This window comes from Cataglyphis hispanica, chromosome 6 (assembly GCF_021464435.1).
Source record: "Cataglyphis hispanica isolate Lineage 1 chromosome 6, ULB_Chis1_1.0, whole genome shotgun sequence".
NCBI lineage: Eukaryota > Metazoa > Arthropoda > Insecta > Hymenoptera > Formicidae > Cataglyphis > Cataglyphis hispanica.
This window is the reverse complement of record NC_065959.1, coordinates 4,202,935-4,218,019: the sequence shown is the minus strand read 5'-3', so window position 1 is coordinate 4,218,019 and position 15,085 is coordinate 4,202,935. Positions and strand designations below refer to the sequence as shown.

General features: G+C 28.3%; 4 protein-coding genes across 6 annotated transcripts; 1 reads left to right on the top strand and 3 right to left on the bottom strand.

Moving 5' to 3' along the window:
* Window positions 1–1,440: 1,440 nt before the first annotated feature.
* On the bottom strand, window positions 1,441–6,986 carry LOC126850282 (cytochrome P450 4C1-like). Its single transcript, XM_050593119.1, has 11 exons — window positions 6,542–6,986; window positions 5,540–5,717; window positions 5,271–5,380; window positions 4,734–4,824; window positions 4,013–4,207; window positions 3,737–3,803; window positions 3,257–3,383; window positions 3,033–3,114; window positions 2,825–2,937; window positions 2,491–2,728; window positions 1,441–2,035 (listed from the first exon to the last, which is right to left on the bottom strand). The coding sequence occupies exons 2-11, from the start codon at window positions 5,706–5,708 to the stop codon at window positions 1,695–1,697; spliced, it is 1,533 nt and encodes a 510-aa protein (XP_050449076.1). The 5' UTR covers window positions 5,709–5,717; window positions 6,542–6,986; the 3' UTR covers window positions 1,441–1,694.
* A 1,582-nt stretch (window positions 6,987–8,568) lies between these two features.
* On the bottom strand, window positions 8,569–9,455 carry LOC126850377 (uncharacterized; the record flags this gene model as incomplete). The annotated part of the gene is made up of 2 exons (XM_050593295.1): window positions 8,569–8,912; window positions 9,176–9,455. Coding segments are annotated over 2 exons (507 nt in total), but the record flags the coding sequence as incomplete, so codon positions are not given.
* LOC126850381 (uncharacterized) lies at window positions 9,443–12,205 on the top strand. Of its 2 annotated transcripts, XM_050593300.1 has the most exons (5): window positions 9,443–10,257; window positions 10,412–10,713; window positions 10,952–11,362; window positions 11,455–11,713; window positions 11,852–12,205. In XM_050593300.1, exons 1-5 carry the CDS (start codon window positions 10,242–10,244, stop codon window positions 12,145–12,147), a joined length of 1,284 nt encoding a protein of 427 aa, XP_050449257.1. In that variant the 5' UTR covers window positions 9,443–10,241; the 3' UTR covers window positions 12,148–12,205. The 2 variants fall into 2 exon arrangements, 1 of the variants encoding a protein (XP_050449257.1); XR_007687533.1 differs by lacking the exons at window positions 9,443–10,257; window positions 10,412–10,713 and having other exon boundaries at window positions 11,223–11,604.
* LOC126850330 (aldo-keto reductase family 1 member B1-like) lies at window positions 11,606–14,942 on the bottom strand. 2 transcript variants are annotated; one of them, XM_050593205.1, is made up of 7 exons: window positions 14,738–14,942; window positions 13,554–14,033; window positions 13,033–13,239; window positions 12,735–12,883; window positions 12,002–12,557; window positions 11,838–11,935; window positions 11,606–11,754 (listed from the first exon to the last, which is right to left on the bottom strand). In XM_050593205.1, exons 1-5 carry the CDS (start codon window positions 14,810–14,812, stop codon window positions 12,515–12,517), a joined length of 954 nt encoding a protein of 317 aa, XP_050449162.1. In that variant the 5' UTR covers window positions 14,813–14,942; the 3' UTR covers window positions 11,606–11,754; window positions 11,838–11,935; window positions 12,002–12,514. The 2 variants fall into 2 exon arrangements, with proteins under 2 accessions (XP_050449162.1, XP_050449161.1); XM_050593204.1 differs by having other exon boundaries at window positions 11,838–12,557.
* Between the last annotated feature and the right edge of the window lie 143 nt (window positions 14,943–15,085).

The following is a 15,085-nucleotide window of genomic DNA, read 5'->3' as shown; positions in this document are numbered from 1 at the left end:
ATCATTTTCTTTCTTGTTCATCAAAAGTTAAACAAAAACAGATGATGCTTGCGAGCGATGTAATTGATGAAGTGAGACGTATCTATAATCAGTCGCAATAGTTGGCAAATGATAATCTTGTATTTTTAGCACGACGCGCATTCTAGATTGTAATTATTTATCAATCTTTCAATCTTGACAATTATAATAGATCGATCAATAAATATTATATTTTGCATCTCATCTGAATACGTACTTATATAAGTACAAGATACGTTTCCTAATAACTAATAGAAACTATTGCAGAGATGGATTTAGAACATAAAAATAAGAAAAGATGTTTATGTAAAGATATATTTGATATGACTCCGTTTCCAGATTACACAATTTATTTTATTTTCCAACAGAGTTAAGATAACATATTTGCATATCAATTTGTTCTTTATTGCAAGATTTAAAGGACTTGAGATCTTGCTAATCTGTAAACTTAAACACGTTTTACGTAAGTGATATGGTTTATATCTTGTGGTTATCTCTTGTATTTATATCTTTTTTATTATATTTCTTGCATTTCTTATATTTAATATTTATCGTTTACGTAACATTCATTAATAATGTCGAGATACTTTGTTCATACTTACTCTCAGCGATAAATATATTGTCGTTGTAGTTATCAGAGTTTTCTTAAAAGTCTATTTATTCATACTTTATCGGCAATGTCAAAATTATTGTAGCGTTCTGATAAAAAAAATTCTCGGTTAAATGCATTCATATTATACATATATATTATGTAGTAGGATAATTAATACTACAAATTACATTATTGTTATTTAATTAAAATACATAAACGAACATACGTGACTCAACTTAATTAATAGATGCTTTTCTTATATTAAATTGAATGTCCGTCCGTATCTTATCTATCAATTATATTACCAATATCCGACCTTTGTACATCTTAATTCGAAATAATAAAAACACAATACTTATCCCGAGCCGGAGTAATAAATTACATATTAAATTATTGTTTTGATAATGATTATATAAAAATACATATAAAATCTAGATATACGCCGGTCTGACTTTCTTGAAATTCTCCTACATTATAAATCTTTCCGGAATTTAGAATTAATGCAAGAGTCATATTTTCTTCAAAGATTCACTAGTAGATAATGTACATATGAATTACAAGACAGATTTCCAAACAGCGGAAGAAAATGTAAGTGATAAACTAATCTAGTTTTTACATATCATCTAAATTTAAATTTATTATGGTTATCATATCAATTTAAATCTGTTATTGCTTATGTGCTTTCATTTTTGTGACATACATATATTATTGATATGTAGGAAAAAAGCATAAAAAGCAAAAAAGTTCAAATAAACAAATTTATATAAATATATGTTCGTTTAAAGCAAGTCAATGGCGTCAGACATTTGCGTAAAAAAAAAATCTTCATAAATCATTTATGTTCTTTTTATTTTTGATTATGCAATAGTAAACGCATACATTTACTCGATATTGAATAATTAAATGTATAACTTATATTACTTTCAATTACTATGCATAAAAGTGTATAGTATACATATAGCATACATAGATATAGTGCATATGCACAATGACAATATGAAAATATTCGACTTCAGTATAATCGAAAAAGATTATAAAGATTGCGCACAATAAAAAAATAAACTTTTACTGATAAATAAATTTATTATTCCTTTGGCGTGAAATAGATGCATATATCTTCGCATGGTCGCAAAATGAGAGAGGCTCCGTGTGGAACTGTATCCGCCGTTTCTACACTTTTCACTCTCCATTTTCTCAAAATAGCTGTTAATATTGTTTTCTCTTCGAGTAAAGCAAATTTCTGGCCAATACAGTTTCTTGGTCCAGCGCTGAATGGAACATAAGCATATGGATTCCTATATTTGGAATTATCCGGAAGAAAGCGATCTGGATCGAACTTATTTGGATGTGACCAAATTTCCGGATTTTTATGCAGTAAACCGATTGCCAATACAACTGTAACACCTTTCGGGAGCGTATAACCATCTAAAATAAAACAGATTGTTATAAATTATAGTTTGTCACACACACATAAAATTTTACATCAATAAACTTTTTTAATATAGATGTTTAGATTATCTACAAAATTTTTGTATAACTTACATTATAATATTAGATGTACTTTAGATAATTTGTATAATTCATTATAAAAGAAAGATTGACACATATATACATACACATATGCAGGGCATAATACAATGAATAAAATTTTTTTAAAAATTCTGTCACAGTAACTGTCTAAAATGGATTTTAAATTATTGGCCTTTTATTAAATCATTTTTATTTAGCCTTTAATAGATAAAAAAAAAAAGATTTCTCTAAAGTACATTCTTTTCATTAGTTAAACAAAAATATTATTCATTGCAAATTTTGTAAATCTACAAATTTGTAAATATCTTAAGATTTTTTTATTTTAATATTAAAGTTATATTATATCATACCCATTTTTATATCTTTCGTTAATTTCCTTGTGATTACAGGTACACTTGGGAATAATCTAAGCGATTCTTTTATGATCCTATCGAGATACTTCAATTGTGACAACTCCTTTACGCTGGCTGGTGTCTTCGAATCTTTGAAAACTTCCTCGAGTTCTTCATGAACTTTTTCTTGATGCTCAAGATTATTGCCCAAAAGAAAAAGCGACCAAGTTATCGCAACCGCAGTTGTGTCATGACCCTTATTATATCCATTTACAATTTTAAAACACTCAGTTATAATAACATTAAGATGATAAAATAAAATATATGTCAAATTTCAAAAATTTTTTCTTACCTCAAACATAAATGTGTCGACTTGTGCCCTCAATTCATCATCGGTTAACGGAGTTTCGTCCTTCTCATTCTGATCTAGTAACAGATCTAGAAAAGCTTTCCTCTTTCGCTTACCTAACAAAATAAATTTTACGAGAATAATTTAAAAATATTTATACAAGCCATTAAAGTATAAGTATAACGATAAATTAATAATTTAACAGTCACACCTATATCAAGATCGTCATCCACGTTTTTCGATTTGATAGAACCGTTTCTCAATTGTCGTGCGATCTTTCTTTGACATATCACCTGAAATTTATTATTTATCCGTTGTAAATTTGTTGAATTCATGCCAACAAAAAACAATTAAAAAAATTAATGTAAATAATTAGTTTAATAAAATTCTGCCGATATCTTAATACATTATAATATATTATTAGTATATTTTTACCTTTCTTGTAAATTTATGTATTATATTGATTACTGATTTATATTCTTTTCCTGAAGACATTAAATTATACAACCAATCTGACCAAAGCCATGGTTGAAAAAATCGCTCCACAATTAATTTAGTACCTCTAAAAATACGATTAAAACTTTACTGATATAAGCATATTTATATTATTAAACACACACACACACACACACCACACACACACACACACCACACACACACACACACACACACATATATATATATATATATATATATATATATATATATATATATATATAAAAACTTTACTTCGTAAAAATAAAAACTATTTTATGTAGAAATTAATTATTCGATAATGCAGGTAAAATTTAATTGCTCGACAGAACAAAAAGATCTGATGTGCCAATAAAATTTGATTATGAGAGAATATAAATCATTAATTCCATTAACTATTTTATCATTAACAAAATAATACAATTCATCAACTTTTCCGACCTATGTATTGTTGTGGTATACTCGGTTTTAATTTCTTGAGCATGTACATCCACACCCATTGCCGTTTCTGCAAATAAATTTAATTAATATTTAATAATTCCTATAATTCATAATTTAATTAATATTTAATAACTCTTTTGTCAAAACATGTTAAATATATATATATATATATATATATATGTGTGTGTGTGTGTGTGTGTGTGTGTGTGTGTGTGTGTGTGTGTGTGTGTGTGTGTGTGTGTGTGTGTGTGTGTGTATTTTTTTTATTTTTATTACCACATATAACGTCGAGAGCAACATTGTTAGCAAACGGAAAAATGTTGATAGCTTTCCCTGGATTCTTTGCTATTTCTTTCTCAAGACATTTTGTCAAGATCTCTGCTTTTTCGGACATAACTAAGGCAAATTGATCCAATATACTAAAATGGAACGTTGGTCCAATTAATTTTCTATCATGATTCCATTGTTTTCCTGAAATATCAATTAGATACATTTACATGTTAAAAATATTGTAAAAGAAATAAAGAATATAAGTACGCATAGATAATTAATGTAAATAAAAATAAAAAACACATTTTTTTTTACACAGTTTTGTTATTGTATTTTACTTTTACTTTTCTTGCATATCGCCACTAAATACTTGTAATGTAAATAAAAAAAATTTAATGAATAACTGAATAATGTTTTAAAGCGCGCTAATTTATATAAATACTTAATATTAATATAAAATCAGTTATACATAAGTAATTGGTCACACAATGATAAGAACACAAAAAAAATATATTTTCATGTTTTTGATCAAGTTATGTATACATATAAATTTATATTTATATTAGAATAAAACTTTATTCTCTCGTTTTCTTACAGTATCGTTTGTTCAAAATATTTTCGCGAATAACTATAATTAAATATATCAAAAACAAAGAATCTAATGCTAAGCTGTAATTTACTTTTTATTTTTAATAAGGTATTATAAATAGACTTAAAAGAATTTTACCTGTAGAAGTTAGAAGTCCTTTGCCTAACCAAGAATTCAGCATTTCATAGGGAAATCCTTTCTCGATATTTACAGTACTGGGCAAAATAATCTGTAAAAGATATTTAAAAATCATGCGTGTAATAATTTATTTTAAACAAGATATATTTTCTCAAATTTTTATTTTTTTTTAAATCAGACGCTCGTATGCATAAGTTTTTATACCATATGTTGTATTATTAAATTATAACTCATTATAATAACAATATTTGATCACTTTGTCTATATATACAATAACAACAATTGTATTACTGACAACATAATTTTTTTCTCCATGTAATTATTACATTGAAAAACTACATAAATAATTATATTCTTTAATAATAATAAAATAATTTTTAATAATACATGTATTAAAGTTTGTTCTATTCCATTACTATTGCAAAAAGTTTTGTTTTATAATAAAAAAATAAATTACTATTTAAACATTTACAAAAAATCATCACAAGAAATATAATAACTGATACTTTGTATTAGCAAGAATCTTTTCACCCTTACCTTAAAAAATTCAGGTTTATAGATATTAATTAATGGTTTCAAGCCAATCCAATTTATAAAAATTCCATCTTTAAATTCACGCATACGTTGCATAAACCATAATGTGCGTTCTGTACATAAGCAAATAATCAAATATTTGGTACTTAATAATTATTATACTATTTAAAATAAATGACAAATTCCTTGTTTTAAGTTCTTTGTTAAACATATATAAATAATATTTATATAAGTATATAATAGCAATATCTTATTCATAAAGTTTTTTTTACCATATTCCGTCATCTTCATCAATTCAAATGCCACAGTAAAAGGAGATCCATATTCAGGAATATTGTTAAGATTTCGTCGAAGAACATAATAATGATACACTGTCGATATAATTGTGGGAATTAGTAAAACAACGAATAACATGCACAGTATCAAAGAGATTAAGTCCATTCTCGTGTCCTATAAACATATAAACAGCTCAAGTTATCAAATACGTAATTGCATAAAATGCAATAATACAGATACATTTAAAATAGAATATATATTACATTAAAATTTTATACATACAATTATAAATATTTTATTGACACGATGTTTATATCATTATTATCTCTACAAACTGAGAAAATTTTATAAAAAATTTATAATCAATGTCAGTGAGAATATTCTATCGGCAAAATATTTATCAATTATTTCTTTGTAATTTGTTTAAATGTGGAATCTATCTAGCTCATTAATCGAAAAATTCATAAAAATTGCAATAAATTCTTTATATTTTATTTTACTACTTTATTTCATTGAAATTTTTAAAAAGATTTTTACGACTTATAAAATATATAATTATTTTTTTTTAAACACTAATTTGAATTTATGATATATGTATACGGGTGTTTACAAAATATTAAACTAATATTAAATTTCAAATTTTTTATTAAATGTATGTTTGCACAACAATGTAATTATCATTAACGCTTTATCATCACTGTTTAATTGAAATATATGTATATAGCCGAGTACCAAAGAATTATAAATCGCGAAATTTTTAATATACAGTGTTAATAGTGCGAATAATTAAGAATCGAGACAGTGAACAGAATTCACAATTGGTCTTTCATCATAAAATATCCGCCCATATTCTTGTTTCATGAATATTTTATTAAATAATATTTTATTAAATCACATTTTCACTTTGTGCAATTAATTTTGTGTCTTGAAAAAAATTAAATGCAAACCACGAGTTTTAACTAAATGATAGTGAAAAAATGCAAAATTTTGGTACTTACTGTTAGTTAACGATGCTTCGCCAAAATATTTGATACTTTTAGCAGATATCGCTATGCTTTACTACTAATTATATATTACAAATTATCATGCTTTATATATAAATGTAGCATAATTAAATACAATAAGATAACTGAGAAAAAGAGAGAGAAAGAGAATATATTAAAAAAAAAATTTTAAAACACTTATTTTTTTAAAAGCAGAAAATAATGTAAAGTTTCCACTTTTTCTCAAGATTCAACCACAGAATGATGCCGCATTTTTAATCTTTATTATTCAAGTCCCGTTCTTGCTTTGCGCTACTCGAACCAGCAATATATAAATACTTGCGCAATGCAATGTGCAAAGTTGATGTGCGATAATAATGAAATACAAGATAAAATCCATTTGCAGTTAGCGTATACATTGGATATATTAACTATCTAATTTCCGTTTGCATATACGTAGAATATCTAAGTAAATTTTAAGCGCATACTTAAGTAACAATATGCACATAGTAACCTTCTTAGACCATATGAAAGATAAGATGTAATCTCTATTTTTATCACGTAATGGCATCATGTTTATAACTTCACTATTGAGATCTTCTTGCGTATTTTGCTGATTATAATTGCTTATCAAACCAATTATGGATAATGATTTATGACTTTATCCTTGGTTTTTATTCTCATCAAAAAATTGTTTGCAACCGGTAATTATTATTCTAATAGTGATGCATACACACACACACACACACACACACACACACACACTCACACACACACATTAGATAATGTACAATTTGTATTGTAATTCTACATTGAGAAAAAAATCTATATTGTGTCTAAATACATTTAATTGATTAATTTTTTTACTTGAAATATTTAAGTATTAAATATTTAATTTAAATACAACGTATTTTGATTTAAATGCTAAAATATTTTAATTAAAAAAACCAATTAAATGCACCTAGCCAAGTTAACGATCTTTCTCTCAATGTATTGAAATAAATATAAAAATCCAAAAATTTTTCCGATATTATTATTGGGATCTGATCACCGATCTCTGGTGGTAAAAAATCAAACTACAGCAAAGTATACTTATTGCACATTATAAATAATTTTCGCATATTATAAATAAATCAGTTATATAATACATCAGTTATATAATATTTACAAAAAAGTTAATAATGATCAAAATTAGCAGATTTTTACTTTGTAAAGAAAATACGACGCTTGCATATCTATAACTGAGGCATAATTTAATCTAACTGTCTGACTTGCAGCCAGTTAGATTAAATTATGCCTCTAGATCTCAATATAGACTTTCAGATTTATTATACATGCGCGCATGCCTATACATATACATATATAGAGCGATTAAATTTGTTTAGATGCGCGATTTTTATTATACACAGTATACGAAATAATAATGTTTAAAAAATGTTTTATCACGATAGAAAAATAGAATATATAAAACAGAAAAATAGAACATAAAAAAGCAGAAAATATGCAAATTATTGCAAAATAAGTGGATATGCAAAAAAATAGAATATAAAAAAATAAGAAATATGCAAATTATTGCAAAATAAGTAAACATGCAAAAAAATAGAACATAAAAAAACAGAAAATATGCAAATTATTGCAAAATAAGTGGATATGCAAAAAAAAAGTATAAAAAGAAAATATGTAAAAACAATTGTACAATCTGTTTCTGATTAAGTTTAATTATATATAAAAGTAAATATTTTTTTGTGTTGTCGCAACATTACATACCAGTGAAACCATAACATTTAATGTTTTATTTAAATTATGAAACACCATTGATCCATGCCTTCGTTATAATTACAAAATCGAGTATCTCTCTGCAATATGAGATTGTGTGTGCTGGACACAATGTCGAATTATATAGTAAAATATAATAAAATACGCATTCTGAGCGATACGAACTTTGTTTTCGTCAAATTTTTTGTCTGATGAAGCTTCCTCTTAATTGTCAAATCTTTTTTTTTTTGCCATAAAAGCAATTTAAGAAATCAAGTACGTGTGCACCGTAAAATTAATTTTGTCTTTATTAAAAGTATCATATATAGTATATTACAATAAAAATCGTATTGCGTTAGAAAATATAAGTATTTATAACAAACAATTATAATATCGATTGCGGCTCAGTTATTGTCGAACCAACGTGGCTCGATAATGTTGCATTTGACAGGCGGCAAAGAGATCGGCATATTCGATGGTAGCGACGTGGGTAAAAATTCTCCAGGCCACAGATGAAGAGCATCTACAAACAATAGTCCAATCAAGACTCCGCGCAATAAAGGTGCGAGAACACTCGATAACCGCGCTCTGCTGGCTTTTTGCGGCCAGATAAACACGAGTCGAGAATCTCCTGTAAAAGAAATAAAAGCTTATAATTTATTTTCTTCTCGTACATTTATATCAAAAAAGGATCAAGCAATTTCATTTTTTATTTTCGTTTAATTAACAGCTCCGTAAACAAAACATCAACATTATTAAATGTCAAATTTTCGCAATGCTGCTAATTCACAAAAGAAAAAAAATTAATATTTCGAGATTTATAAGATAACTTTCATCTTTTATCCGCTCATGATTTAAACGCTAAAACGGTGTAATACAGGTGAAACGTTTCACCTGTATTACGACGAATGATTGATGACGTAACGCGATGCGGACAGACGCCAGGTGGTGCACTAAAGATTCCATCGTCGACGTATATCTTCCTCCTTCGATAGCTGAAGATGCGACCTCGCTTCTGTAATGCGCGACACGCGAATTTCTCTTCCCAATTCGTGTAAACGGATCCTGTGAAGGTACTGCCAGTGCTTTCTTGAAGGGAAATACTAGTCACGGTTACCAGAGAAAAGCCATCATCGTCCACGTCCCGGCGCGTCGGCTCGTCCAATTTGCTGTACAAATGTCAATTTTTTTCTAAAATGATATTTACGCGCACTTAACATTTATAACAAGCCATACATGACGTTCTTTTATATAATTGTTTCAACTAAATCATAAGTCAAAAAATTTTTAATTTTTTCATAAGAAAAGTGGCCAAGTTTATATTCATAATAAAGAATTAAATTATTAAATATTGCGTAAATCAGTTGCTAGGCGATTAAGTTTATCATCGCACAAAATCCCAAGTCATTTTAAATAATATCCTCTATTATGTATCCATACTCTTCGTTGAGCCGGTTAGTAACATCGTGATTTGCTTGACACTGCGTTTTCTCCAGATTTCAAATATCCCGATAATCTTTCGACCTTTGGCTTGTAGAATTATAATTGAATGATTAATGAACCCTTATATCATTTTTTATTTCATCCGAAGCATATTAACTACGACTGATAAATAGAAAAAAATACCAGAAAGAGAATTTGATTGAAAGCACGAACGTGTTGCAGATTTCTTTTGTTTCGTGTGTATATTTTCGATCTATTCGATACATAAAGATCGATCCAGATTTATTTCAACAACTCGCGACTATCGAAATATTAAATTTTTAAAGACACTTAGCTACTGTAATGATATTATCGGCGAAAGCTGTAGACCTCTATCTAAAACTGTCATACCCGTTCTCCGGCGGGGATTCACTATTTCCATTCTTTTGTATCCCAATTCAAAAGTTTCAAGTAAAAACAACTCGCGAATTCTTAATAATTTATCGTTGTATTTTGAAACATTTGCAGATTCATCAAAATGTCAGCCACCACTAGTGAGTAACCTGTTTAATTGACTATTAATTGATTAAAAGAATAAGTAAATAACAGAAAGAAAGATAGAAAGAGAGAAAAATATATAATTGTTAAGGATTTCAATTAATTATCTTAAATAAAACCGGCATTTCATTCTTCATTTTTCTTTCGAAGGTAAAACTCTTGATTTGCCTTTGGCGAACGTCGCAACAGGAATCGAGGAACGCCGATGCAACTTGATTTGTCGACACAGAGACCTTCGAGATAAGATTGCTACGATAGAACGCTCTATTCCGGCCTTGATGGCGTTCAACCTGTGGATGACCAAACCAAGAGACCATGACCAAGATACACCGTGCAAGAAAGTGCGCGAAATCATGAATAAATTGTCGCCGCAGCCGGATCCTGCCGATAAACTCCTCGCCGAATTGAAGAGCACGGTCGACGATCTTCATCGAGAAACGGCACAGTTGCATGTACGGCACGATTGACACATTCGACGATAAGAATTCTGGGTAAATCTTGCCAGTGTGCTTTTTTTAGCGCGATATTGACCGCGCAAGCAATATTAACGCATTATCATCGAACAAAGAGCCATTAAAAATCATAAAATTAAAAACTGTGTAGAAATCATGATAAATTTATGTGATTATTAAAAATTTGTTTTACCATTTTTTGACAATTTTACAGTCCAATCTCTCCTTGTCGATACAGGATAAGATTATAGATGCAGATGTAAAATTGGAGGAAACCGGGATGGAGTTAGAATCTTTGGAATTAGCTAACAAAGAAATGGAGGAAAGACTAATAGAATTGCAAAATGAAGTAGCGAAGCACAGTACACCCAGCCTACATTCCATTCACTCCGATGATCTGATATGTCTGAGAAAAATTCGTCAGCTCGCCGAAGAGGAATTGAAGCTGAAAAACTGCATCAAGGAGCTGGAAAATAAAGAAATCACGTATAGACGTCAAATGAGCAAATTACTGTCCTGCAAAAAATTTCAGCGCGATAACAGAAAGACGGAAATAGAAAAAAATAGTAAAAGATTATGTCCGCTGAAAGATCGCAAACATGATGCATATGTGACAAAGAAAAAATATACTCTTAAAGATAAGGGACGAGTGAGTAGAAGAAATGTATATATAAATCATGTAAGATAGATTCTCTTCCATGATTCTAGGTTTCTTTCATTTCTATGTTTTTTCTGATTTAGAAGACTTGTTGCTCGTGTGCGACGTCAGTGACATTAACCAATTATGAGGAAATGTCGAAGGGATCATCCAAAGAGCGCAAAAAAATGTGCCCGCCAGCTTCGTGCTGCATCCCACTGGACAATCGCACAATCAAATCTCGGGATTACAAAGTATGTTGCAAATCTTGCCAACAAATCTCTATATTTAAATCCAAGTCTCCTTACGAATCCTCAACAAATCCTTCTTGCGAATCTCTACAAAATGTCATCTCGAAAATAGGCATGTATTCGCCGGCTTATTTTCTATATCGCAAATTTTATCTGGAATATTTTACATAAAATTATTCATAAGAATTTGAATATCCTTTTTTCGCGTTAAAATTTATAAATGCAAAGGTACATACATATAAATTTTCAGATGTAGCACAATCGCTCAAACGATTAACACAATCTTCTGTACCGTGTGTTCTTGGTAAGACGTGCAAGGATTGCAAAACTTCTGCTACATATAAAGAAATTAATATCTCTGAATGTGAAGAACAAAGCGCACGCAAATCATCGACTATACCCTGTGATTGCAGCATTACGCCGTTGGACAAAACTCGTGAATTAACGATTTCGGGAATATCATATTTGGGATCAGAAGTTGAAGACAGTGATAGTGATGAGTTTTGCGAGTGTTGTTCTTGTGGTTGCGAAAATTCATCAATATGATTAATATCTAAATATTTATATCAAACACTTAATAAAAAATGCTCATTATATAAAATCATTTTATATACTGTGAAAAAATATCTTTATCTTAACACATAATTACATGTATAAATTTTGCACACAATAATTATATAATATTTATACAAAAGACTTGTATAAATTTTTGCAAAATAATAACATTGAATTTATTTGTTAGTTTTCGATATGCACTTAAAAAATACATATTATAAATAATATATGTGAAATAATCATAAATATGTGTGTGACACATACAAAACAATAGTATTGCTAATATAAAATATTTCAATATATATAAAATGTAATGAAACACAATCGATATATCAATTTCTAATTTTTACTTGCTCTCTTAAAACGGAATGTTAAAAGGATAATAAGGACTGTCGACCGCGCTGAAAATAAAAAAGAAGAAAACATAAATACATATCGCGATTTGAGATACAATTACTAATTCTAATTAATGGTACATTCTACATATATTATAAATACATTCTAATAATACACTCTATATAAAAATAAAAAAATATCTTTATAAATAATAATAATAAAAAGTAGTAATAAATTTTTACCCAGATATTGGACAAATTCGTCCATTGCAATCGAAGCTATCAATATATGCAATATCATCAGATGAAAGTTGAAAATCAAATACTTCACTGTTTTGAACAATACGTGACTTATTAACTGACTTGGGGATCACAATATGGCCACGATCCAACTGCAAACAATTATTAAAATTATTTGAATTTTATTGATATATTGGGTTATCAGTTATGTTGTATATATCATAAATCTTAAAATATAATTTAAAGATTTGTAATTGTGTCTAATGTATTGTGATTTATCAGAAATGTCTTAATAGCATACTTGATAACGTATAAGTATTTGTGCAGGTGTCTTATTGTACTTTTGTCCAAGCTCTTTTAATTTCTTATCTTCCAGTAATTTTGGATCATCTGGCTTGGCCCATGGTCTATCTGGTGATCCGAGTGGACTGTATGCAGTAATAAGAATGTCCTTTTCTTTGCAAAAATTTGATAACTTCTTCTGAGTTAGATATGGATGACATTCAATCTGAAATAATATAAAAATGATTAAGATATCTATAAAAATAAAGATATATTATTTCTATATAAATGCATATATCTGTATATATATATATTATATTATAATATAATATATATAATGTATATTATATTATAATTATAAAATTTTATAATTTAAAAACAAATTAACAAAATCTTGTTAGATCAACTTTTGCTCCTTGAAAATATAACCCTATTTTAAAACAACTTATAGTTCAATATAATATTAATGCAATTATTTTAAATTATGTTTTATTAATAATCTCTTCGAATTTTTTTCAATTGTTATCATCCTTAATTTACCTGATTTGTAACAGGTTTGACTGATGCATTCTCGAGTAGCCTGGTAATTTGCTCAGAATTAAAATTACTGACTCCAATGTTTTTTGTCAAACCCTTAGCTAGCACATCCTCCATAGTCTTCCAAGTATCGACATAATCTACATCACTCAGAAAAACGGCACCTTCAGGAGTTGTAGGAAAAAGGGGTCCGCCCTCTTTATATCCAAATGGCCAGTGAATTAAATAAAGATCTATGTAATCAAGACCAAGATCAGCTAGTGATTGCTTGATGGCTGGCTCAACCAAATCAGGTCTGTGGAAAGTATTCCACAATTTGCTGGTAATAAACAGATCCTCTCTCTTTACGACACCCTCTGCTATTTTTGCATTGACAGCAATGCCAACTTCCTTCTCGTTTCCATAAACATGAGCGCAATCAATATGTCTGTAGCCGATATCAATAGCATCTTTTACAGCTTGAGTAACTTCGCCTGGCTTAGACTAGAATAATATTGAGTCAAATTAAAATAAGAGTCATCTTGAAAATAAATTCTGTTTCTTAACAAAGATTTCTAAGATGAATATATTTAATATTATTTTTGTTGTATATTATGTTTTAGGAGAATAAGTAGCGATGATAAGATTTTCATGTTATAATTAAGAAAATTAATTTACTTTTTATATAAATTTTATGAATAATATAAAATACAAATTATAATTACAATTAAAATTATATTACTTTAATAATATTATGCAACATATATTTGTAATTCACACTTAAGTTATAACATTATATGACTAAGTTGCAATTGATTGCATAACATATTTGCATTTGTATGCTAATAAAAAAAATGCAATAAAAAGTACTTAGCATAACCAGTGCAAAAATAGCAAATCGTATATTATTAGATCACATTAGCAATCGATAACTATCTACAAAGTGTACATTAATATAAATATTTTCCTCGTTTCTTATCTTGCTAACAAGGACAAAGATATGATCTATTTCATAAATATTGATGACGAGAGCTGTTGTGTTAAAATAAAAAATAAATTTGCTTCTTTGCATAGCGAATATACTCTGTGAATTATTCTTCACAAAAGAATTTTACAAAATTCGACTTAACAGTGACATTACGGATATCAAAGATGTTCCGGGTTCCGATTCGCGGAGAAATAACAAATATATGATGAGAAATACTTGCCTTCCAGGTTCCCAAGCCGAAAACTGGTATTTCATTGCCATTGTAAAACTTCAACTTGGGTGCATTCAAAACCATTTTATATAAATATCAAGTGCCGGTTCTTGCTTGTTGCTCACTATACAAAGGCAAGTATGAATAAATCCCGAGAGCTGTCACGAAATACGACCAATCCGAAGCAGTGCTGCGCAATATTTGCGGCTTTGCTCGCAGAATTATCCTGTTATAAGACTCATCCTCCCCACCAAGGAGAACCAGATTTAGGGACAAGATCGATCTTACTCTCACAAAGACATCTCTTTGTATTTTATAAGCGAAATTCATTCGAAATTATTCCATTACGCTCAAACT

Excerpts from the sequence above, each read along its gene's own strand:
- LOC126850282 (XM_050593119.1), bottom strand. The coding sequence starts at position 5,708 with ATGGACTTAATCTCTTTGATACTGTGCATGTTATTCGTTGTTTTACTA. Across the intron at positions 4,208-4,733 it reads AGGACTTCTAACTTCTACAG|GAAAACAATGGAATCATGAT; the intron begins GTAAAATTCTTT and ends TTGATATTTCAG. Across the intron at positions 2,036-2,490 it reads AACGAAAGATATAAAAATGG|ATGGTTATACGCTCCCGAAA; the intron begins GTATGATATAAT and ends GTTTTATTTTAG.
- LOC126850381 (XM_050593300.1), top strand. Across the intron at positions 11,363-11,454 it reads CTCTTAAAGATAAGGGACGA|AAGACTTGTTGCTCGTGTGC; the intron begins GTGAGTAGAAGA and ends TTTCTGATTTAG. Across the intron at positions 11,714-11,851 it reads AAATGTCATCTCGAAAATAG|ATGTAGCACAATCGCTCAAA; the intron begins GCATGTATTCGC and ends ATAAATTTTCAG.
- LOC126850330 (XM_050593204.1), bottom strand. The coding sequence starts at position 14,812 with ATGGTTTTGAATGCACCCAAGTTGAAGTTTTACAATGGCAATGAAATA. Across the intron at positions 13,240-13,553 it reads TCAAACCTGTTACAAATCAG|ATTGAATGTCATCCATATCT; the intron begins GTAAATTAAGGA and ends ATATTATTTCAG. Across the intron at positions 12,884-13,032 it reads AAATACTTATACGTTATCAA|TTGGATCGTGGCCATATTGT; the intron begins GTATGCTATTAA and ends AATTGTTTGCAG.